General features: G+C 38.9%; 1 protein-coding gene across 1 annotated transcript; it reads right to left on the bottom strand.

Annotated features, from left to right (window-relative positions):
• Positions 1-520: 520 nt before the first annotated feature.
• Positions 521-24,826, bottom strand: LOC104462693 (serine/threonine-protein phosphatase 6 regulatory ankyrin repeat subunit B-like; the record flags this gene model as incomplete). Its single annotated transcript, XM_010074750.1, has 9 exons — positions 24,735-24,826; positions 23,635-23,746; positions 11,355-11,426; positions 9,534-9,735; positions 5,634-5,712; positions 4,473-4,590; positions 3,241-3,457; positions 2,456-2,543; positions 521-604 (listed from the first exon to the last, which is right to left on the bottom strand). Coding segments are annotated over exons 1-9 (1,064 nt in total), but the record flags the coding sequence as incomplete, so codon positions are not given.
• Positions 24,827-26,197: the final 1,371 nt, after the last annotated feature.

Raw genomic sequence — 26,197 nt, forward strand, 5'->3', positions numbered from 1 at the left:
ATATATATATACACATAGTGAGGAGATCATCAACCTGACAAATTAAGGATTTGGCTGAATGCATATCTCTTGCTGTATCAGTATTATTTTGCTGCGTAGATGCTTTGAGCTGTGTGCCCTGAGAATGCTAACATGATATTAAAGCTTTTAATGAAATACTTTTCTTTGTGTACATAGTATCACTCCACTTAGCTAACATAAACCTGTCTAAATATTTAACAAAGAAAACTGGTTCAGGGAAACAGCGTGTAGTCATAGCTGTTCTACACAAATAAAATACTATTTCTTTTGTATTTCTTTTCATACGTACTGTGAAATTGAATACTTCATAGTATTCTTGCTTCAAGTGAGCCACCATGTAACTCTGTAGCAGCATGATCTGCTGTCTGAAAGCATCAGCGTGACAAGTCCTAGCTCAACTATATCAGAGAAGGATTAGATCCAGAGGTTCAGAAAGAATTATGAGAAATACTAGATGGATTCACGGAGATGAAATGCAACTTGTTTAAGAAACTATTACCTTCCTTTGTCATCTTTGCAATTGACAATGCTGGCATCGATGGCTCCAATGAGCAGTGCTGCACAGTTTTCATGATCATTGATTCTGACAAAGAAAAGACATTTTCAAAAAGGTAAAAAGTCTACATCTTTTCCCACTTTCCAATATTAATTTACTTCACTTCCCATTAATATTTCTGATTGGTTATTTATAAGTTATCCTAACATACCTTTGCCATAATGCTTTCAGTCACATTTCTGATTATTCATCATCTCTCCATTTAACCAAACTGCATCTGCTACTGTGAATTCCAGTCTCTAAAGCAAAGCTGATCCTGCAGTTCACTATGCACAAAGGTAACTGAGAGTGCAGCGCAAACCTAGGATTAAAACCTTAATACCTTAAAACCCTTTAGTCTAAATGTCAAACATACCTGGATCTGGAAAGCACTCAATCACAGATACCTACCTATAGAAAGCTTTATTCTAATGTTTCAGGTACTGAAGCCCACATCTCTTCCAGCTCACATATTTAATATTTTTCCTCAATGTATGTACTCAATTAATAGTCCTTCTGGTTATTGTTAATTTTTCTCATTTCATTATGAAAATGAACAGTATTTAGTAACAATGCTGGACATATAGCATAGCTAACACACCCACACTGGATTAGCAGCTGTTTTCATTTTAAATTTGTATGCATTTTTAAGTTGCACACATTTTTAATTTGAGGATTACATATTAGTTTAAAAGAATATAAATATTGAAAAAAAAAATTTCAAAGCCATCACTAGAAATTCAGATTTCAAATACTATGTTTCAGCCACAAATTATTTTATTTTAAGCAGAGTAAAAACAGTGCTTTAGATATGCTTTTATTCCTCTAATACAGTGGGGGGTTAATAATTTCAAAGTTGGATACATGACAAATTACTTCTCTACTTTCCAATGATACGGACTGCAGAAGGGAAGCCTACAAAATGGTAACTCCTATCATTACTTGTGGAACACATTCCTTCTTCTAACAGAACATAAAATAGAATACAGTCGTTCTAATTGTTGGCAGAAATTAGAAAGATTTGCATTTGTTTATTCAGTGCTGAATTCCTTACTCTTCTGATGGCTGACATGTTTTAATAATCATGTTAGGTCCCACAAACTAAAGCAATCTTGCAGTTTAAAAAAATGCATTTGCAATTATGTTATGAGAAGTTATGATTTTGCTCTATTGGAATCCTTCCCATGTGAAAACATCCTGCTTTATTTGAATAAGGAATATGTATAAAATACATGCATGGAAGAAGATTATTAACTCATAATAGCCACTACCTTTTTGTTACTCATAAGTAATATGAGAACTTTGGATGCAGAGATTATCTCGGACGGAAAAAAGACCATGAATAAAACCAGTCAGGAAAACACTCAGCTGAGGATGTCTTGGAAAGAATATGGCCTGCGCAGCACACCATTCTAGCAAGAGACAGATTGCTGTTTCAGATCCTTCCTTCATTAACGCTTTGTTCCTATTGCTAAAAGAGAATCATCTTGATTCTGACAAATTTCTTAACTTTCAGCCATTGGGTTTCAAAGGAACCCCAAAAAGCTTATAGTGACACAGACCAAGGCTCTATAGCCCAGGTCATGGCCTGAGCATGGAGGAGCTATGATATTCCAGCCTGTGTGAAGAAAAGGCATAGGTCTGTAGGAAAGGAAAGGGAAGGGAAAAGGAACTAGAAAGGGAGCATTAATGCAGCTATTTAATGAATTTATGAAATTTGTACAACAATACTCTTTATTCTGCCACTTTTTCAGCAGAAGCATAAGCACAATTTTATCATCAGCTTTAAGATTATTTGCTCATGCCAATAATTAAAAAAAACCCCAAAAGCTCTCTTCTCATACTGCTACTTTTCACAGACATATTCTAAAGCATTTGTTAGTGGAGATTTCTACTTACACGGCACAGTGCAATGGAGAGAAGCTATTACCATAGAATGTGCGGAAGAATTTTTGTTCCAATAGTACCTCTATGCAATTTTCATGACCTGTAAGAGCCCAGACATTTCACAGGGTTGCACAAAGCAAGTAATTAACTTAATTCATATTAGGCACATATAGATTAGAATTTAACAGGAAGTTCAAAGTTGAACACAATGTGTAAGCTCTTATGTAATAAAATTATAAACAGAATTTTTTTTTTATTGCAGCAGCAAGATAGATCCAGGCTAATATTAGCAGTTGCTGAAAAAAAAGTCTCTTTTTTATGTGTTATGTATGTTGCCTTACACACCTCCAAAGATGGTCTTGAATGAATTATGGTATTAGGAAGCTTTATCCTTATATTAAACAACAAGTTCAGACTATCCAGTTTAGAATAATCAGTTCAGTTCAGAATATCCATCTATTCACGTGGTCTGTTGCACCAATAAATAAGAAGGTGACACCTCAAATGAGCATTCCTGGCCCCACAGAAATCAATGAGAATTTCATCACTGACGTCAGTAAAACCAGAATTTCACCCTGGCCTCCTGTGACTGGGAGCAAATGAGCTGCAAAGCCACTGGGAGCTATTGCTGGAATTTCCCTGGCTTGAACATAGCAAATGCTAAGTACAGAGGGCAAGTAAAGGGGAGATAATTTGCCTCTTCAAGCTTCTCAAAGCATTAGGTTGCTTTGTTATCATGCTTCCCTAAAACTGAGGCCACATTTGAACTTGGCAAAAGTCCACAGGGAGAAACTTACCATTGTAACAAGCCCAGTGCAGGGGTGTATAACCTTGATTATCTTTCAAACTGCAGTCTTCCTCCGAAAGTGCTATCTGCAGCAATTCACTCAGCCAAGTGGCGTGACCCCGAGCTGCCGCAAAGTGCAGAGGTGTTCTGCCTCTGGCGTCTTTACATAAAATAGATACTTCTTTCTCTAACAGCATCTGAACACACTCTTCGTGCCCAGTCATAATCTGGTAACAAAGAAATGAGTAAAGAGGTTGACATAATACAGATTCTTTCCCAGGGAATGTGGAATATGATTGATGTCTGTGAACATGAAATAACCTGGGTGGGATTCAGAAGGCAGAGATGAAAGCTCCTTTGCTCCCATGAGTACCTCTGATAACTGATAGCGTGAGACGCATTTGGGACTCTCTTTCAAAGGCATTGATTTCTATTCTGCAGAATGGAGTCCACTAAGTGAGGTACAAAAGCAAGGAGGAGTTTAAGACAAGGGGCGAGGTTTAGAAAGTCTGCGTCTGGCTTCTCAAAACCACGTATGAATGTAAGAGAAGAACTGAAGAAAAAAAGAATCAAGAATATAATCAGAAATATGAAAAGCTGCTTTAACAGCTGGCAGCTGCCATCAGTAACCTCTGTATCATACATAGGGTAATTTTGATATCTTGGGCATGTTTGTGTATTGCTTTCAATACAGAACATAATTTTTTGCCATAGCTTTTATTACACACTTGTGATGGAGTCCTAAACTGAATTGTTCACTGCAGTTATCATAGTTTTGTATAAATATCACCTCTTGCATCAACTTCACATTGGGTAAGAAGCCGATTCCTAGAAAAGATTCTATCTGCCTTGAGTTTCACTGCCTCTAAAAAAAACTTAAGGCTTATTTATTTACACCATCCTCCCTAAGAAAAATGAAAACAGCTGCTGGGCAGTTCTTCTGAAGAAATTATTTTCAGAATTCATAAAGTGCTCAGTTACAAGAATAATGATTGCAATTGTAAAGTGTCTAGAGCCAAGAAAAAATGGTCTAATCAGTATTTTAGCTAATTAATTAAAGCAAATGTGAAATAAAGCCAAAAGCAGAGCATTACTGAGAGCAGATCACCTGCTTTTTACCTCACTGTCTGTGCTTGGTCATGTTTCCAATCATATACAGTACTCCCTACATTCAATATCGCTGTATTTATAAGTGAGTTGCAGTCACAGTAAACCAATTAAGAATCATAAAAATTAAGTCACCCCTCGATGTAAAGCTGTGCATCCCAGGAGGTCCGCTGCGTCTACAGATGCTTCTTTTTCAAGTAATAAAGAAACAGCATCAATGTGTCCATATGCCACTGCAAGCATTAGCGGGGTTCTAGAAAAAAACAAAAACAAGCCAGTCACAGCTATAAAATGACATACTACTTGCCACCGCTAACTTACAGGAACAGAGACATCAGGAAGCCCTGCATTTCTCTTTGTTCCTGCCCACAAACACGTTTCTTTACCATACTCATCTATGTAACACCCAAGTGAAGACCTCTATGAAATTACTAAGATGCTTAACAGCTAACTGCCACGACTGAAACAGAAACAAACTCATTTGTAACCAGTTTACAGGGCAACATAATTCAAGACAATCTGTTCTATCAATAGCCTAAAATTACTGTCACCTCCAGCGACACATAAGCTTTAGCAACACTCAACTGTTGTGAAGGAATATCCCTGCTAGGTACCAAAATGACAACCACCCAAAATACTCCTTTTGCAAATGCTGTGCAATTGCTTAAAAGGGAGGAAGGGACATGAGGAAACTATTCAAGCCAAAATTTGGACTAACATATCTTCCATTTTTTTCTGAAAGGGATCTATTCTTCTTCCATTTTTAGATAAGACTAGTACCATTTAAAATTATATGTATAGGCAGATATGTTCCATTGAATTTAATGTTAAACCATTCACATTTTCACTTTAAAAATATACTTTATTCTCCCTCTGTAACTGTCATTTAATGATAAGCAAAATTTTTGTAGGAACATTTCAGATTCATGTGTCACTTCAAATAAATGTTCTGTCTCACTGCACCAGCCTAATATACCAACTAAATCCTGAAATAGCAATGTTTTAGAAAGAAAAAGACCCTCAATAGAAACATCTCATGAGCTTGTTAGTTTTTCTTGAATCTGGCACTCAGCATCTATGAAGAATTGTTTAAAGTATGAAGCAAAGGCTAAGATTAATGAATAAGCCTTTCCACATGGCTTAGATCAACTGAATGTGTACTTTGTAATCTCTGCCAAATTCTATAAGGAGAAGTGCAGGAAATACAGTATTTAAAATAATTTTATTTTTTTAATGAAATATGAGATGCTATTGGAATCACAGAGCTGAAAGAAAAACATCACGAAGAAAACTCACTGTCCTTTGGCGTCTGTCACGTCAGGGTTGTCTGCAACTTCTAGCAACAACCGTAGACAAGGTGTATGGCCATTAATGACTATAAAGAAAAAAAAGGATATTTAATTAAAATATGTTTCTTTTCAGATACTTTTCTATTGGAATGCTTACAGATAAGAAATTTCCCTATAAACAAGGAAAATATTCCACAATGTATGAAATTAATATTCCCACAATTTTCATTTAACTTGTGCCAATGAAATGGTGAGCTCTTTTTTTCCCCTGACCTCAGTAAGATGAGGATTAGTTCTCTTACGTACAAAATCCCAAATAAGTATAACAGAAATGGTGATTTTCACTACTGAGATATCTACTAAACCAGACAGCCTTTCAAAATCCCTCAGAGCGAGCAGGCAGACAAGGCTTTCTGTGATCAGATTTGGAACGCAGCAGGATGTACGGTGGCCAGGCTTGTTTGTGTGCACTGTACAAGCAAGTTCTTCAGTGCTGCTATAAAAAAAAGAAGCATCTGCAAAGAATGACCGAAGATACAAATGTCATATTCGTAACAGCACACAACACCAGAGACTAAAATTTCCTTTGGGTTTTTCCAGCTTTTCTAGTTAAATGTTATTGGAAGCTACAGCTATTTCTCAAAAGCAGGGTTTCATTTTTAAACTGGAACCCATTGCTGTTGGGAAACAGCTCTGAGTTCCTACATTTTGCAGGGCCTGGCTCTGGAAACCCATCTGTGTGTCAGCTGGCTTAAAGGCTTCAGCTTTATACAACTTAGGGGATGAAGAGAACAGTATTTTCACCTTTGAAAAATAAGAATTCCTGTACTGAGTAGATCTAGATTGTGTTCTTATTACAGCAAGTCATGCATTCACACTGCCTACACCCAGTGGGCTGAGGCAAAACCCTTGGACACCACCTACGTCACATCATTCTGGCAGAGAAATGGGTGCACATCATCACATTTAAATCACTCACCCAAAAATAATCTTAGTTGCTCTACCCAAAAAAATAAAATTCATTTTTAGTTATTTACCACTAAGTAATGCCAGATACATAACATGTAAACAGTTCTGCAGGGATGATGAGTCACTGGCTTAGGGGAAAAAAAATAATCTGTTCTTCCTACCAGCAGGAGAAAGAGAAATCATAAGTTGTTCACACCAACGTCTGAAAAGGATTTTGGTAAATGAGTTTGATAACAATACTCCCAGAACCTCCTAGGAGCTGACCCAGCGATTGCTAAGCATTACAGATCCTGCAGGGAATGTGAGCTTTGCCAGCTAACACCAGGGAAACATTTGAAATGGATTCCCCAAGCTAGCCAGAGGAAAGACCGGTGGTCATAAAACTATACAGGGAACATATAATTTAGGCAAAGGAAATTCTCCATGTTATGAGGTCAGAGGAAGTCTATTCCCTGAGGGGGACAGACAGTAAAAAGAAATACTTCATTAGGTGATCTCTCTACTAAAGTTACAAATCCCTTTACTGAAGGGAGCTCTGCAGAATCCTGTAATCCACTCCACCACTTCAGGTCTCTTTAGCTGTCGTGTTCAGCAATTGTGCTTGTGTAACTAGAAGGAATGAAGGTAAACGCGTTTAAGGGGAGGGGCACACACGCCTTCTTGTTTCTTTCCAGTGCACAGTATTGAACATGCAATTCAAACAAACTTTTTGTGTGTGAAAATACACACTGCCACTCAAGGGATGAATTCAGCAAGAATTCAGTTTCATTTCTCAAAATATGCCAATTTACCTCTTGCACTTGCATTGCAAATAAAACCCGCTGAATACTGCAGTGGCACCACGCAGAGTTTCCAATAGGTGGCATCACTCTTGCTACAACACTCCCAACCAAAATGTATTGTTATGAAACAGCACCATAAAAATCTTTAGATTGCAAGGGGCTTTTTATAATAATTGGAAGCTAGAAGAGCTAATTTCCACAGAATTCTGCATAGCTCGAGTGGAAGGTTCTAAACATTGTCTTCATGGCTATTTACCCAAAGTGCGCTTATCTCACATTTGAAAGCCTCCAAATTCACGACAGCGATAAACTTCCTTTACTAAGAGTTCAAATGTTCAACCTGTCTGTGCAGTATTTTCCCTTCTGCTTAAAGTGCATGATCTCTTCAGTGTCTCATTCCTGTGCGTAGGATTTTCTTGACCTTTTTTTTTTGTAAATACATACCTAACTTATTTTGCTTCACTGCAGATTTAAGGAACATATTGCTTGTATCCCTGGTATTATTTTTTTTTAATCTGAGAAACAAAAAGTCTACAGACGACCAGAAAAGTCTACAATGAATCTTCCTACTGGAAGATCAGTCATACTACAGTTATGAGGACAATTAGAAAATAAATTTAAAAAATCCGAGTTTGTATGAAAGTAAGAAAGTGAGTATTAAAATAACACCTTCCATTCAACAAATCTACTCAATTCTATTCAGCAGATCTATTCAACAAATTCATATTTTAAGTCAGAGCCACTAACAAAAATATGGCTTTGTTACCATTGCTGAACCCTTACAATTCAGCTGTGACAACAAGTAACCAAACATTTAAATGAATGCATTATCATTGTTGGAGTGATGATTTACCAGACAAAGTCACAACTTGGTCATCATCAGACCCCAAGCTACATTTGAAGTGACTACAGGAAAGCTCTTGACCAACACAGCTCCAGTTTTCTGGTGGCACTGATCTTGATTTAAATTAATTAAGACAATAGTTTTAACAGATCAGCTGGATTGAATATTTTGTGTTTTTACCAAAAACAACTAGAGCCCCCTCTCACAGAATTCTGCTCTGAAACTTCAATATGTAAACTCTGGCAGCACATCTCTATATCATCAATTGATTGTGGAGAGTTCTGACGCAAAATTTAAGAAGGCAGAAAGCATTTTTAGTATGTTGTGAAGATCTATTGCATGTATTTTCTTCTGTACTGCAGACAAAATTGGTAATAGTCTATTTGACCTTATGTTTCTAGGTTGAACTTACATGATCACAAAGAGAATATACTGGTATTAGAGGATGTATATGCATTTTAAGCTAAGCAACATTAAAAGATAAACAGAAAGACATTTAAGTCTGGCCCTGAAAATAATTGTTTATCCACTGAGGTATTACTTTTTCTTCCCACCAGAGGTCACTGCTATGCTGTACTGAGCCCTGGAAGAACAGCCAGGGGAGCAACATTCCATTTGGCACCTCCGCCTATTTTTATCCAACAGGTACATATGGAATAATAACCTTTAAATAAATGGCAAATTTTCCAGTTAATTACACATGTTGCATAATTAACGCTCAACGTGTGAGGAATGGAGCAGACTCCCAGCAACAGCAAGTTCACAAGCTAGCTCAGGAGGAAGATAATGTCTGAAAGGGGTGAATTCCTGTAGTGTTGCCGCTACAAAAGGTTGAAAGTTTTGAACACCAGGATAATTGCATCAACACTGAGAGCCCACCTGTATTTTCAACCTTTCTTCCTTAGGAGAAGCAGCAAGGCAAGTGTTCTTTCTTGCCCTGACATTTTGGCCAAGGAACCATTAAGAGGAGATGTGTTAGGGGAAACATTACACATCTTAAATAGTAGGTGGCAATAGAGAGGTAAGGTAAAATAGAGGCAAGCAGCTAAGGACAGAGCAGCAGTGGCATGGAACAAGTATGAGATCCTATGTGAGGGAGGACAGAACCACCAGGACAGAGGAAAAAAGACCATGGAAATGAAAGATAAAGAGTTAACTGTAGGACCTCAGCAAACAAGCAGCAGTCCTGAGTACAAGACAAAATCTCCTTCTTCCGTTTAGCAAAATGTGCATGGGGTTAGTAGGTACGTAAAGGTAGCTGCTTCTGTGTTGTAGCATTTATACCAGAAGCATAACAAAAGATCACACCCACCTGAGGCATGGAGGGGGGTCCTTTTAGTGACATTGTCTTTTACAGTGACAGAAGCACCCTGGCTGATGAGAGCTTCAACACACTCTGCGTGTCCTTTAAAAGCAGCCAGGTCCAAAGCAGTGTGTCCCTTCTCATCCTTAATATCCAGATCTACCAGAGATTGGAGAAGTACCTCCAGGGCTTGATGATGACCATTATAAGCCTAGAAATATGAAATGAGTCATGTAAACAACACAACTCTTGTCTTTCAAAGACTTTCACATAAAACGTGAATAAAACTTCAAAGGATTTTCCCAAATTACACTATAGCCAAAAAACAAGTTTTGAAACAAATGTCAGACACAGTCCTGGAAAGCTGCAATTGAACTGTGAGATAGGGATGCTTTATGTAAGCTTTTTTATTTTTAAACTGTGGGTTTGGGGTGTCTCAGGTCAATGAACTGCTGTTAACCAGCAACAGATACAAGAGGCAAAGCCACTGGCAGTGTCCTTGCAAGGATTCTGCCCAGGAGGGACCAGAGAGGAAATGAGTTTGCTGCCTGGACAGGAGTCCCTTCCAGCACAGGAACTTGTGTTGGTGATAGCGCAGGCTGTAACTCCTCTTTGGGCTTGGGAGTGACACTCTCCCTCCTGCACTCTTCAAATTGCAGAAAAAAAGATGGGGAGAAGAGTTCAGTGACAAACTCAGTCTTTCAACCCAACTGTTTTGGCTGTTGTTCCCTCAGATTACGCACAGATAATTCAAACATCAGGTCAGAGCTGTTCTGGCTGACTCGGACACAGAGATATGATTGCTACAGAACTAAAACTTGCCCCTATTTTCGAGTAAGCAGGTTGCTTCCCTTAAAGAAGATGGCAGCTTCATGGTGAGGCTGGATGTTCAGTGGAGTACCAGTCTGTGAAAGATGTATGAGGAGAAGCTGAGACAGCTGGGACTATTCAGCCTCAAAAATAAAAGGCTCAGGGGGTCTTACCAATGTGTATAAACAGCTGATGTGGCAGCAAAGAAGACACAGCCAGACTCTTCTCAGGGGTGCCCAGTGAGAAGGCAAGAGGCAATGGGGCCAAATTTAAACACAGGAAACTCAATTTAATGCAAAAAAATTGTATTTTTACAGTGATGGTGGTCAGACATTGGAACAGAATGCCTGGAGACTGCAAACTCTCCGTGCTTGGAGATATTCAAAAGGTGACGGGGCACAGCCCTGAGAAAACCTGCTCGAGCTGACTCTGCTTTTAGCACGGAGGTGGGACTAGCTGATCTCCAGACGTCCATGTCAACCCCAACTGTTCAGTGATTCTGCACAAGAAAACTGGGAAGAGGGACCATGAATCTCGAGCTCTTGGGAAAGGGGAGCTATTGTCATCTCTGAGGCCACACGTGCTGGATCGCCTTTTGATGGCACAGATTCCATGGCACGCTCCCAGGGCGCTGCTGGGGTTTAAGCACACTTTCCCACACCTTGCTGTGTACCAGACAGTTTTTTGCACTCTGCACATCTCCAGGAGAACATCAGAGTATCCCACCCCATGATCAAAGCCATAGGCTCAAGCTCCGGCCTCAAATTTATAAACTAATTATAAACAAAAGCTACAACTTTCCAATTAATTTCACGTTAGTGTCTGTCTTCTTCTTACCTGTTAGAGTCAAGAGTTTCAACTGCCAGAAACTTAATTAATGATTCCAGCCTGTTTTTGTTACATCTAGGACTACATCCCTTCCCAGCTTTTTCAAAACAAGTCTATGATTAAACCTCCTTCAAAGACAGAGATTAAGGGATTATTCTAGGAGATCAAACACTTTACACATCTCATACTTACAGCCAAATGCAAAGGACTTTTTGTAGGTGCAGAATCAGAATCTTCAAACATATTGTTGGTTTTTTCCAGAAGCTGTGGAAAAAAAAAAAGTCTTAAAACATATTTGCATGAGACAGGATAAATTCTCATGGACTATAAACCAGCAGACAAAGATTTATTTGTCCTCAGATGTCCACACTGACAACTGAAGGACTGTGAGGAATAAATACTTCATAACCTTTTCTGTAAAGTATTTTCAAGTTTTTGCCCACAGGGTAAAATTACAAAACTAATTTAAAAGCTTGTCATGAACATCCTTACCCTGATTAATTAGTTCCCCTGAAATCATGGGGCCTGCTTGGGTGAGAAAGGAGCACTCAAAGGAAAGATTTGTGGAGTAGAACCCTCAGTAAGTTTACATTGGAAAAAATGCAGTTTCATGATTACACAGGTAATGCATATGACAAGCCACGTCTGATAAAGCATTGTGGATAATTCTGACACATAATTAGCACTGGGAATAATTATAACTGAGCTGTGAGGCATTCACAGTCATTTTTGTAATTTATCAAAGCAGAACCTGCTCCTATAACGACAGTCTTCCGAAACACAACACATCCTTGAACTCTTACAAACAACTAACAACATGCATCCCACTTTTATATGATCCTCTTAATTTCAAGGGATCCCAAAGCATTATAAGGCTTAACAAACAGTGTATTTCTGTCCATCTAGAAGGAGGAACTACGGATTAACACCACGGCACGACAGCACATGAACCCTCACAACTTATCCAGTTAAGGCTGCAAAGAAAATAGTACACAGTATTGACAACAATATTGAGAATTCGACATTTGTTGAGTGGCACTGCTTGTGGCCATGGCCTTTTACGTAATAACTACTCAAAGAATTAGTCTCCAAATACCTTTGTGACTGGAAATTAGCATATTACAGAAAATTAGTAATAGCATATTGTAAAAAGGAAAGAAAAGCAAGACAGGTAACTACAACTGACTTGTAATGTTTCTAAGGTTACAAGTCAATTTTTCACACAGGTTTTTGAGGGTTTTTTGACAGAGTAAGGAATTATCTAAAATATTGCAAGAGAAATAGAGGAAAGGAAGTTTTTATGACACTCTGGACAATTTTAGGGTTTGGCAACATGGAAGACTCTCCAAAGAGGCCAGTGAAAGCCTGTGGTAGGCACAGAATTTACCAGCCTACACTGCAAGATGATGGCATATTCTAAACTCTGAAGTATGCCTGAACTTTTAGTGTAACAAATTAGTCTTTAAGAGGCCTACATCAAGGACAAATTTATCCAAAAAACCAAAATGGAATACAAGCTAATACTAACAATGCATAAGAAGACACAAATCTCTTATTATAAGGACACTAATCTGAATCCTATGGAAAATCTAGAAAATTAAGCAGTGATTTTGTTAATTTGTATGTTTTGTGCGTAGTAAAATGTCAGGACTGGAAAGAAATGTGTGTTGATGCTTATGCAAGTGAGTGTGTGCATTAAGAGGTAATACAGATTTTAACACATCCCTGCAGCTAAGGAAAAAAAAAAAAAATCAAGTCCCATGCCAGTTTTTCAGTAAGTTTGGGGTAGGGTTAGGAAACACATTTGGTCTTAACATGTGGAATGACCTCCAGTTTAACATATTGTTTTTCTCTTATACAAGATAGCTATAAACAGGATAAAGTAGTGCCCAGCTCTGAATACATTCTGATTTTCTCTAGTAAGTAAACAAACTAAAAAAACCCCACCAAACAAACCCAAGCGCTAAGCCTGTTCCTCTGCCTTCCTAATACTGGCCTTTACCCCGAGTCCACAAGGCCAGCACAGCAGACTAATTTAATCACTTTTCATTACATTTATAATCATCCATTGAAATTCCATGATCAAAATCTTAACACCGAAATACGTTCCTTAATCTGTCAGAGGACTCCAAAAATCTCCTGGAAAAAGGCTGATAATTGCCTTTTGAGTAGAAGAAAAAAAACCACACAGAAAATTGACAAAAGTAAGGCTCTAAAGGAACAAACTGTGGGATTGGAGAGCCCCTCACAAAAGACATCTCCATAGCTTAGAGTTAAAGCAGCTTAGGCTGATGCAAACCAGGCTTAATGAGCTTATTACTCATAAGGCTCAATGTCTCCATCATAAAGTCAAGTGCAAACAAGAATTTGATGATCAATCTGGTAGCTCTCAGCTACATAGCCAGACAGTGCAAAAAAAAAAAAAAATTATAAAGGAGAGCAAGAAGAGGAACATTAAAGACACAACACTAATATTTTTTTAGTATGCCTTGTCAAGCACTGCTTTGTAACAATTAAAACTAAGTCACCTGAAGGATAAACATGCTCAAAGAGACAAAGAGTACCAGGTCCAAACTATCAAGCAAATTCTCCAGTTTCACTAGTGTTTATATGGTTCTAGGAATGCATTTATTGTAAATTACACATACTTGTTATAAGAACACATAAAATAGTCTGTCCTTGGGGGCTTTAGCTCCATAATACTTCCATCTTAGAGTATACCTGTAAGAACCTACCCACAGTTGCATCTGTTTCTAAAATAAGTGAATTTATCGCTCAAAACCATTTGCCCTGACAGCCGTGGAAGCTTAAATCCAGACCCAGCAGAGTAATCCAGGTGTATCTGCTGTGCTGCGCTACACACCTGCCTGCTAGAAGCTGGCCAATGCCCTTCACTGAAGACAGACAAATAAGCATGAATAAACTAACAGTTTATGGTTACTGGCAGCTGACTGGAGAATGTCCAAGCTTATTTCATTTCTATTGTCTTGTACCTTTGAAATTAGGTCTTTTAGTTGATTACATTTGTATTTATTGATTGTCCACAGTATTTAAGCAGATGTCAGAATTGTGCAAGAGACCGTGCAAGTGAAATTGGTGGGCACAGTTCTCTCTGGTTGGGTTACAACCTTTTAAAAGGTAAGGATAACCTGACTTCCCTTTATGCCTCTTGGAAATTCCCAGCACAACCCCTTCACTTCCCCTAACAGTGCTATTTAAACTGTATGGAATTATTTTGTAAAGTCATCTTCACACTCAGAAACAGCAACTTGAATCCTTTGGGAGTGAGATACAGACAAAGTAAGACAAAACATGTCAATTATCCAGTTCTATTGTTACAAACTAATAGCACTACAAGGCTGCTATTATGAACTGTCTTCTCTCCCCCAGCTCTTCATGAAGATTAATAACATTTACAGTTCTCACAATTTTATTTTATTTGCATGGTAAAGGTATTTACAGACATAAGAGGCTTTACAGCTTGATTTTATTCTGTGGTTAACATAAAGGATTATATGGCAGGTTATGGTATGGGGGTTTTTCCCTCCTCTTTTTTTTTTTTTTTTTTTTTGACTCAGATGTGTCAGTTAATGGGTCAGAGTAGTTCTTCTGATTATTCTTGCAGACTGTAATGTATTCTAAAATTCAGCTCTGGTTAAAAAAAAAAAAAAGCTTCATGGAGCATCTCAGTAATCTAAAATTACCATTAATCAGAAAATAAGCTAATAGTTTCATCATGCATAAAAGGTTTAAGCTACACTTTCAAAAGGAAGATGTCAGAAGCAACTTCAAACTGTAGACACTGTGATGATGGGTGCTATCTAAAAGAGAACAGAACGCCTGGTTCTGTACAAGCAATCACGCACCCACACCTCTGGGCACAGCCTTTGAAGTGCACTTCTGGCAGGTATGCTGAAGGTCTGATCTACCTACCACTGAAGCTAAAGTGACTTTTCGTTGAGAGTTTTACTATTTTAGTGACTGAGGCAACTTCTACACTCCAACACGCATACTTCCAGCTCTGTTAATGAACTTCTTCAGTTTGGTGTTATTAATGCTAATCATAAAATGGCAAAACATTAGATTACATGTGGATAATCTATAAACGGCCTTTACTCTGAAAGGTATTAAGCAAACAGCATTCATAAATTTTCACACATGCAAAGAGCTGATCAAAAGGCAATTAAGACAAAAGAAATAGTTGAACATTGCTCTTCTGCAATAATTACATAGCGATGTAGCTTATCTCTTAGAAGGTCATTCAGAAGTGGCAAGTAGTAACAATTTTTAATGTCACTTTCAGAACAAAATAAAAATATATCAGCTAGGATGTCACTTTGAATCTCATCTTTCCTAATAAACTGCAATAGATAATTGTCTCTACTGGGGAAAAAAGCACCAGCAGCACCTTCTTTTAAATAAAGGCTCTTCCAGCAAGTAGTAAGCACAAGACTGAAGACTATCACCAGCTCTTTCAGATGAGACAGAGGAGAGTAACAGAATTAACCTCTGTACTACTTTATACCAGGGAAGCACATTTTTACATCTCAGAATTTTTGATTGAATAATTCAAAGGTGAAGTGGTACAAACATATCCTCAGGGGGGACAACCAATCCTATAAGCTCTCTCCATATTTGTAAATACAAACTATTTTAATTTGATCAGGTTAAAACCAATACACATCCTTAATCCAGTGTCAGGTAAGTTTTCCTAAAACCAGACTTTAAAAATCAGTTTAATCTGTGTTTATATCAGTTTCACTCACAAGTGTAGATTATGGGTGAAGTTAAAATAACATAAGCAAGAAGTAGTTTTGCAAGAGCTTGGATAGACCGAGTCTGCAGAAATGTATTAGCAGTTCCATGAAACTCTTCCAGTACAAACTTTAAATATCCAATACCCTACCAGAACAGTCACCACCATGCAAAAAGGACACTTACCTGGCATGTAAGAGAACAATGTTCAACTCTTTAAACATATCAAAATCCCAAAATTCAAGCAGACCTCCCGGCCACTGGCTGTTCTCATGGGAGACACTAATCTTCTGTTGGAGCTCTTCCACTTCACACCAAATCATTTTATATTAAGCCATATGAGTGCCATACTCAGTGGGTTACACAGGAGGTTCACACCCAATGAGTATTTATACAAAGCAGGACAGCTCCAAACGAGAGCGAGAGATCCTACCCCACACCAGCCAGCATAATATGTTGGTTGCTTTCTGGGATGTAGAAGATTAATTTCTTTGTCAGTCAGGGCAGAGATTTGAACCTTGAACTTCCACACTCAGATCACATATATCATGTTTCTTTCTAGCCATAAATTCTACCTCAGGTTCTGTAAAGCCTCATACTTTAGTTTAAGGACCCTCTTCCCCAGTGAAAGTTTTGCAAAATTTCATACACTTGTGTAAAAGGTACAGGAAGTCTTTTATTTAGAGAAATTATCATCCTTAAAATATTTCCTCTTTAGCTAGAAAATCTGAGTGCTGGTGAAATAGTGACAGACAATTTTTAAAATGTGCATTTCAACGGTATTTTTGCTACACTCCTCTCGTTTGTGCGTCCACTGTGAAAAACATGCAAGTGCTTTTTCGATTCAGACTCACTTGAAGACATGAGATTTACATTTCTTCTCTGAACCACTTTGAAATAGGCCACAAACTTCCAGAAAACAGACAAGTGTTGGTTCCATTTCACATCACCAAATGCAAAGTCACTACAAAATCCAGAAGTGTCATGCCAGTCAGGTACGTGCACTTGCCTCACAGCTCCTAAGACTGAGGAAAAGCAACAGACTTTCCAGCAAAGCTCAAGCCTGTAAGCAACAGCAAGAAGGAAACCAAAGGAAAAAAAAGCAGCACACATGCACACATGGCATGCTAGTTAAGAGGTGTGATTCTTCTTCCCCAGGCTTTATCAGAGTGAATACAAGGATTTGCAAAATACTAAGAAGTTTAAATAAAAATGAAAATACACAACATGCAATCATTTTCCATTTACTCACTATATCCAATGGAATTTTGCTTCCAATCTAATTAAAAATGTCAATTAGAATGATTAAAGACATAAGTATTCAAGTATAATGGTAATCTGCAAGTGCTTCTTGTTTTTTTGTTTTGTTTTCCTGTAGAATAAACTGTATTGCAAGCAGTGCATGAACATCGTAAACCAAGATCTGATCCTGTGTGCACCCATCTCTACACCGTCCACCTATGGATGAAATACTCCTGAAGCAATGGGACTACTGCCTACCCTCAGACAGCCCCTGTGAACAGGTACCAGTCGCATTACTTCCTAAGGGAGAAGGGGAAAGAGGAAAATAATGTTCACTGAGAATGTTTAGGATCAATCTACTCAACTGACAAAACACAGATATACAGACACAAAATACACACACTGTGGGAGACTCTGCCTAATCAAGCTATATTGCTTTGTACGCCTACAAATACCAATAAACCCGTGATAGTTTCTTTTTGAAAGTCTGCTCAGACAGGCAAACAACTTGCCTTGTATAAATAAGCCTGATTACACCCCCAACATCCCAGCGCCGACAGCTCTTTCTGAGCTATGCGATCTAATGCAATGCCATACGCCGTGATCAAATGCCCTTTTCATTGGATTCAGTAGCTTTGAGGGAGTCAGATATTATTCACACATTTACATTTAAACACCACACACAGAGACACACACTCACAGGCAGGTATTTAAGGCAAGGGCAGAAGTCCCCAAACTCTTTCCAAACTGAAGGAAAAATGCCTCCTGCAGCTCTGCAATGGCCTTGTTATTCTCTGTCAGAAGACAGCAGATGCAACTGCCTTGCTTCTCCACCCCAGGAAAATAAAAACATAAACGAAAAAAAAGACAAAATCTGTCAGAGAGACAGAAAATAAACCTCAGAGACACTAGGAAATATTCCTATCCTATAAGCCGAAGGGCCAGCAGGATGTCAAAGAAAATGGTAAATTCCTGCACTCGTGGAGTTCACAGGCAGCATTAACTTTCTGGAAAACACTTTTAGGATCAAAATTATCTAGTTTACAAAACACAATCAAAGCCAAAATACATTGACATACCCAGTATATATGGGCTTCTTTTTAACACCTATCTGAACCACACTTGTGATTCATTTGTCACTAATTACCAGTGTGCTGCTCTCAGATAGATGAATGAACAAATTCTTGTTGATAAGAGACATACATAATTAGTAGCAGACCCATCAAAGTTTTATAGGGTCTGTGATTTCAGCTTCTCCACAGGTTAAGGAACCAAGTTTGAAGGCACAGCTTAACTATTTTCCAGTTGTAAGAGCTGGTCTAATAAACGGTGTTTTCTTTCTCTCCAAACCCAGCCTCTCCCTTCACAGCACAGCCAAGATGGCTAGTGAGAAATCTGCCTCTGCCCCTTCTGCCGACACAAGCAGATCACCCTGCTTAGGCAGGCAGGCAGAGATCTGCCTTTTTGTTCAGACATGGTTTTCAGCTAAACTCTGCTGTCCTCCCATTCTCAAACAAATCAGCCCCTGTGCCAATTCAACTTCTATCAGCCAAAGAGTTAACTCCATTTGCTGACGGAATAAAGAGAAGAGCAGATTAAAAGAAAAAATAACCATCAGTTCTCACAGTCAGAGAAGAGACTTCACTACAAGAGACAGGCATTTATTTCTGTTTGCCCTAACACTGCACGGAAACCTATTTTTATCAGCACAAAGTCCTTGACTGGCTCTCCAGGTAGAATTTTAAGGTGAAATTACAATTTAAATTTCATTCTTTTCAGACTAATAAGGATTTTGTGGTAAGAGATCATTTCAATGAAAAAAACACCATAATTTTCTTTTTTTTCAAAGTAGTTTGGTGATATCAGCTAGTGATCGTGACTGATAAGTCTGACTACTGAACACCAAAGAAGTCAGCCCCAACCTAAACAAACATGAAGATATTTTTAGAAGTAGGAGAGCAGATGGGAGTTTCAGTTGCTTGCAGCACACATGCCCACCATTCAGCCCTTCTGAATGGCTCCTTACAGATGGAGAAAGAATTCAAGGATCTGCCTCCACTCTTCTCTTTTTAGCAACATCACGTCATTCCTTGCAGGGCAACTACCCTACTAATATCCCAGACAACCTAAAGGTACTCCAGGAAAAAAGCTTCTGTCATTGAGCTCTGTGGTTGAACACACAAATACAAACTTTACTTATTTGGGTCAAAGGACGTGACCTTTTCACTTCTAATCCTCATTTCTCCTAGTAAGTCCCTTTTCCCCACAAAGAAATGTAGCTAAATTCCAGCCAAGGTATTGGGCTTACAGTAGACACAAAAGCCAAAAAATGAAAATATATTTTCATAGATAAACCAGCCTTTCTTAAACTGTACTAAAACTCAAGCTCATTGTTGCACCCACTTTGCCTTAGTTTTGATCAGAATTAAAGCTTCATATTTTATATGAACTCTTTCTTCTAACATTTTTATGCCCGTAAAGAACCATCTTGTTCTAGGGAAGATAATTCCTAAACACTTTAATCTATGAGTTGTCAATAATAAACTGAAAACATTTACCCAAGGGATAAAATAGTAAAAGAACTGTTAGTTTGGCACTGAAAAAGAGTTTTATTTCAATAATCCTGCCTGAAAATATCTTCTTCAGGATGGAAGAGATTGGTAATATTTTAGGAGTATTCCATATGTCAGAGTTCCTATGATACAGACTAGTGGTTCTAAGTCAGCACTTTTCCAAAAGACATAAGTTTATCTCTGTTATTGCACACATGAATCCAAAACAAAAAAAATCTCCCTGCCTATCTACAGACATATTTATATTGGAATTAGTGCTGCTGGGCTCTTCCTTGAGTAAGAGCAACTAAAAATACTGTAAATCTTATTTTCCTTTTCATTAGCACTGAAGATAAGAAAAACAACAAGAAAAATCTATTTCCAAGACACAGCAATAACACCAGCCAAGTACTCTTCAGACATAACCAGCTGTCCTGGCACACCTACTCTACACACCAACACACCATGTCAACCTGCAGCGTCAACTGGACTTGGCAGCTTCCCACACCATTACTGAGGAGACCCCGGTGCAGCTCAGGAACGAGAAGCGAGGCAAAGACTGTTACCAATTTTCTGGATCTCTGTTGGTTTAGTTTTCAAAACTGATAAACAGAAAGCTTGAGGACTAAGATAGCGTTGGATGACTTACTGTTCTCCCTACTGTGTGGAAAAGAAGGGGCCTCTAGATAAAAGTCATGCCTGGAAGCACTTAAACCTTACTGGATGCTTCATTCAACTATGAGCAACTAGAGCAGCCAATGCACTGTTAATAGCTACCAGAATAAAGATCATGGTTCATGATGAAGTCCTTGTTATAGGTCTGCCCCAAAGAGCACAACAATCTGTGACCAAGCCACCAGCCAGCCTCACAAGGCAGCAAGGCTCTCTCCCATCTGTGCCAGATGAATACTTGTTGCAGCCTTTACACACAGCCTTTGAATAGCCATGAATAACCATAGCTCTGTCAAAAACAATTTGATCGCATTACAGGATAGTGGTGTCTACAGATGACAGTACTCGGAATCAACAATTGTCTTAACGCCTGGAAGTCTCATGTTGGAATAAGTGAATAAACCTAGACACAAGGATTATTTCCATGTCATACCCACAGACAACTAACTTTGAGCTATTCAAGACTTTGGTCTCGGCCCTTTTACCATGCTGAATCCAAGCAATGCAAAAAATCAGTTTAAAGGCAGCGTCCGTATCCATTAGTCATTGTAACAAAATATTAAGTTACTACACTCAAGCCTCAGTAACTCGTTACAGCTAAGGGACAACTGCTCACAAGAGCAAAGGAGAATCACCTTCTTCTGACAGTGGGTGCAAAGATGATGAGTCCTGGTCCTACTGTTGATTGAGCACACATGCTTTCTGGTACATTTAGCTTTTGTATTCCAGAGAGAAAATGAGATTGCTGCCAACCCCTGAAGACCAATGGCAAAATCCTGGTCCCCACAAAACTTTCAGGCAGATACTCTAGCACACAATAGTGGACCTTTGCATACAATAGGCTAAAATTTGTAGCAGTTTTCTTTCACAGATGTATATACATCTCTAGCCCACAGTTTGCATTTCATCCTCCAAAATTAAAAGAAAATCCAACACCTCTGATCTGCACTGCCCTCCAAGCAATTCCTTTTGTCTGGCAAGCCTGTGCAATACTAGGACTCAAGAGCAGGTCACTGTCTGCAACTGATACTTTGCCAGAGAACACCCAGAGTGCCAAGCAAAAGAAAAGAGAGGAGACCTTGCCTCGTGCCTGCTCTTATCATGGCACACAGGGCCTATGATAAGAAGGCTGAAGGAGAGTTCCTCAGTGAAAACACTTTTATAGATGTCTCTGCACGTGCAAGTCATGTAAGTATCTGGTGATAAGAAAGGAGGTAAGGTTGCAATACACCTTGCTGTGGCCGTACAAGCATTGGCTTGTACACAGCACCGAGGAAGCTACTCTATATACACATCCTTCAAATATCAAGAACGTCTGCTTTTGTTCCAAAAGGGTGGCAAGACTCAGCAGAAGACCCCTCCATCCCCATGGACACAGTAATGAGAGATCAGCTCTAGGAAAAGGTTCTAAACAAGGAAAGGTCAAATTCACTGCCACAAGCAACAAAGGAGCAGTGATATTTTAAGTGTCCTAAATATACATGCTTGCAGGTGGGAGCAAAGCTTAACATCCCACCTGAAATTTGGACCCAGGGTTGCCCTGGTGTAACTACAGGTCACAGTTTCCTAGCTGTTGGGACCCTGGCTTAGGCCTTCAGCAGTGTTTCTCCTGTGCTGGCAGTAAGTGACAGCGCTGGTAAGTGTGTGAAAGCAGCATGAATTCCTTTTCAATAATTAAGCACTTTGACTCTTCAACAAAGAACCAAACAACATAAAACACTAAACAGCACACAGTGTTCTTACTAAAGCATGAATAGCTATACAATTTTCTAATTAGAGCTTTTTTTTTTTTAAGGCAATTAAAGTCTATTTATATGTGACACAATAATTTTGGATCACCATTTGGCTAACACCCACCTTTATGACACTTATTTTTACAAGTCACAAACTCCTGTAATTCCATACTATCTGTCCTGGGTTAAGCTGAGACAGAGTTAACTTTCTTCATCATAGCTAGCAAGAGGCTGTGTTTTGGATTTGTGCTCAGAAGAAAGCTGAGAAGAAGTGATGTTTACATGGCTGACAAGGTCTTTCAGCTTCTCTGGCTGTCTGCAAACAGGAGAAGCTGGGAGGGAGCACAGTCCCAGTTACTAGCCCAGGATTTGATCTTGGGTTCAGGACTGAGACCCAAAGTGGCGAATAATCTATTCCACAACATACACGTCATGCCCAGTATATACGTGAGGACCCTCCGGAAGATTGGCCGCTTTTGGTTCCGGATCTCTTTTGCTCCGGGTCATCTCACCCCAGGTGGTCGCTCTCCCAAGGCCTTTCCCCCCGCCACCCCGGTCAGCTCTGGGTCTGGGACGCTTGGACTGTTATCTCCATCCCGTGAGTGCGGTTTCGGGACTCTCCCTGCTCCGGGATCGTTAGCTGGGAACAGGCTGAGCCTTGGTCATCGTGGGGGGGGAGCAGTATCACTGTGTATCACTCATTTGTATATAGTATTATTTTCAATATTATTGTAGTTTAGTTATTAAATTGCTCTTACCTCAACCCACAAGTCCTTTTTTCCCTTTACCCCTTTAATTCTCTCCCCTGTCCTCGGGTGGGGGGGAATTGTGTGAGTGGGTGTGTGGTTTGGCTCCCAGCCAAGGGCAAACCCATCACAGTATCCATCTCACAAATTCAATTTTTGGCTAAAAATTTTGAGATGTAATTTCTAATCATTCAGGTCCAGGATATTAAAAGACAACAACAACAACAACAACAACAACAAAAACTCAGCAGTTACACTGCATACAAGGTTTATCTTGATTATAGTAATTTTATCCATGCTGCTATTGTTTCACCAGAGGCAAAAAAATGCTGTAGGTATGCAGCTGACAAAAGCTATTCACTCTCTCAGTTTGCAAGTCAGATAACGTGCCAGCTGCAGAAGGCACATACACCGCCATGCACTGGGAACTACCCCTTACTACTGGCAAACACACATACACCGGGAATAGCTTGACTGCATTTAGAAATTATTTGAACACACACAAACTCCACTCAAAGACAATATTTAAGCACCAGCTTGTTGAACAAGGATGGGATTATAAAGATTAATATGTTTTTAAGATACATCTGGTTGTATATGTTTGAGTTTACTGCACTGTATTGCAGGTTTTCACAGGTTTGTGAATATCCAGAGAACTCAAATGGTGACCGTCAGGGGAGTTCTTTATACTAGCATACACATACACACACATATCTATATATACACACACACCTCAGCAGTTAAGAGAACTCCGAACTGTCTGAGCACTCACCAGTTCCAGACACTGCCGGTGCCCATATGCAGCAGCATAATGCACAGTGTTGTACCCCTCTTTGTCTTGGATGGATGGATTGGCATCATTCTGTAGAAGGAACTCCAGACATCTGTGGAGAATTCACTAGTATAAATGTGAGTTCACAGTATTTAAGAGACTCATCCCTCACTGCAACTAGGAATGGCACTGAAAACTGGCAGTTACTTCTGTATTTCTAGCAGCACCTCAAATTACTTTTCTTCTCATCAATAGGTCCCCACATTCACCACTTTTTTAAACAGAAAATCCCCACTCATCTTTGAAGACTATCTTCACAAAAAACAATCTCCAACCTAACTTGTGGCTACTGTAGATTACAAAATGATTTTCTGTTACAAACCCTGAAAGAAAACTACACAGCTTTACCGTGATGTAAACAGCCTAGAACTGCTACTACTCATGTAAAACTCCTGTATCAAACCACTAGCCTCCAAACACGCACCATAGCAAGCCGAAAAAGAAAGACTTAACTTAGTTAATTTCCTGGCGTGTATGTACATAAATATATTTTCTTGTTTGTTGGGTTTTTTTTTTTAAATCGTGTGTTTTTCAAAGGATCCTTATGGTCTTTATAGCTCCTGCCACTTTTTCTTATACTATCAAGAAATCATTATTTTGTTATTAGTACTTTCCTCCATAGCTTGTAATTTGTGGTGAATGTAAGGCTGTCATATGGAACAGGGAATTTTTAAATCAAAAATATCATTAAGCAGTTAGATGAAAATGTCAATCAGAGTAAACTGAGGCAGCCATTGGCAACTTTTTTTTCCAACACAAATACTCAGCACAAGGCATTAAAATGAGACAGTGCATGATACTAAAGAATTATTAAACTACTGAAGCAGTACATTTTCAATTAAGAAACAGCAACAAGCATATTAGGGAATATGTGCACAGAGAAGAGTGTAGAGCTTTGTTCTTTAGGGTAGCCCTCATTAAAGCCAAGCATTGTGTTTAGCAGAGCAATGAACAAGCAAAAGTAGAGTGTAAAACTGCAGTCCAAAGCAGTGGCATTCTCCAGAAATGAGGGCTAACTGCTTTATTGACACCAAACTTACAATGCAGCTTCTTTTTCCTTCATCTCACTGGCTCTTTCAAGTTCTTCAGCATTTTCATGGGAGTTACCTAAAATATTCTTTCTTCGTAGCATAGAGGACAGAAAAATGCAACTTATATTCAAAATATCATACCAGTGATTTTGACACAGTCTGCCACCCATCCCCAGTCTGCTCTTCAAGGAGTTGATCTCCTCCAGCCAACAATAAGAATTATACAAGTTAAATGAGTGCACTGCATGGGTCTCCAGCTAAGAAGTTTTGCAAGCAATGGAGACAACTACATCGCAGTTTATTGTCCTGCAAGTAAATGCCAGGAAAAAAAAAAAAAAAAAAAAAAGCAAGTATTCTGGTTTCTGTGGGAAAGTGTTTGATCATCACTTTCTAGAATCCTTCCATTTCTCCCACAGCAATGTTGCACATTTTGTTTCTTTCACAAAGAGGACCTCAAGATTACCACAGCGTGCTTCTTCCTAGAGTAACCTGCAAGTTCTTTTCTAGAATTTACGATTCAGAGCACTGGGAAACTTCAGCCACCAATACTAAACCAGTCTATCTTGAATCTGCATTAGCTGTGTTGCTGACTCTCCTCACTTTCTGTGAAATATCTTGGCAACACTATGTGGATCTCTCTGTCAGATTCTTTAGATTCAAGAGCTCACCATGTCATCATATTCCTGTACACCTGGATCATTTTTGGCATCTCTGCTTCCCAGCTGGATGGATGGCAGACATAGAAGACTATGATTTGTGATCTTAGAATCACGAGCTTGTGATTATGACCCTTCTTGGCCACCAAGGCTAATACAGAATACATTTCCAAACTACTACGAACCATTACAGATCAGTAGCTTGAAAGGTTTCTAGGACAGGTTGCTAATTCAATCCCAATATAATAGCAAATTCCAGACTGGACTCTGCACAATGCGGAACAGTGCCTTCTTTCTTTAATATGCCATTTCCCATTTGTTATATCAAGATTTGACATTCTTCAGTGTGGGTGCTAGCAATAATGGATTGTTCTACAAACCCATGGTCTGTCTGATGTTCACTGACTCTGAAAAAATATTTATTAATAAAATAACTCTCCTGAATATTAATGTTGTAAGCTCATGGACAGTACTTGTGCTATGCTGAATGAAGACAGTTGTTCAAAGCTCAGAAAAGCAGCAGGAGATACCTGCGTACAGACCAGGAATTCAAACATCTCACACAGCATGTGGAAACCCTACCTGCACCTGCTTTCAGTGAATGACAAATCAGTGAGATTCCAGAATAAGATTCCCTGAAAAGAATAAGTGATGATCTGGAGAAACAGTGGATACTAAGAAACTGCAATCATCCATTGAATGAGAATGCTGTTGTGATTTCCATTGCAGGAAAGGGTACTTTCTGAAGACCGTAAGCAACAACAGTTGAAACAGCTGGGCAACCTCGCTGCACCAAGACGTCTCCTTGCTCATTAA

This window comes from Pterocles gutturalis, unplaced genomic scaffold, assembly GCF_000699245.1.
Source record: "Pterocles gutturalis isolate BGI_N339 unplaced genomic scaffold, ASM69924v1 scaffold31231, whole genome shotgun sequence".
NCBI lineage: Eukaryota > Metazoa > Chordata > Aves > Pterocliformes > Pteroclidae > Pterocles > Pterocles gutturalis.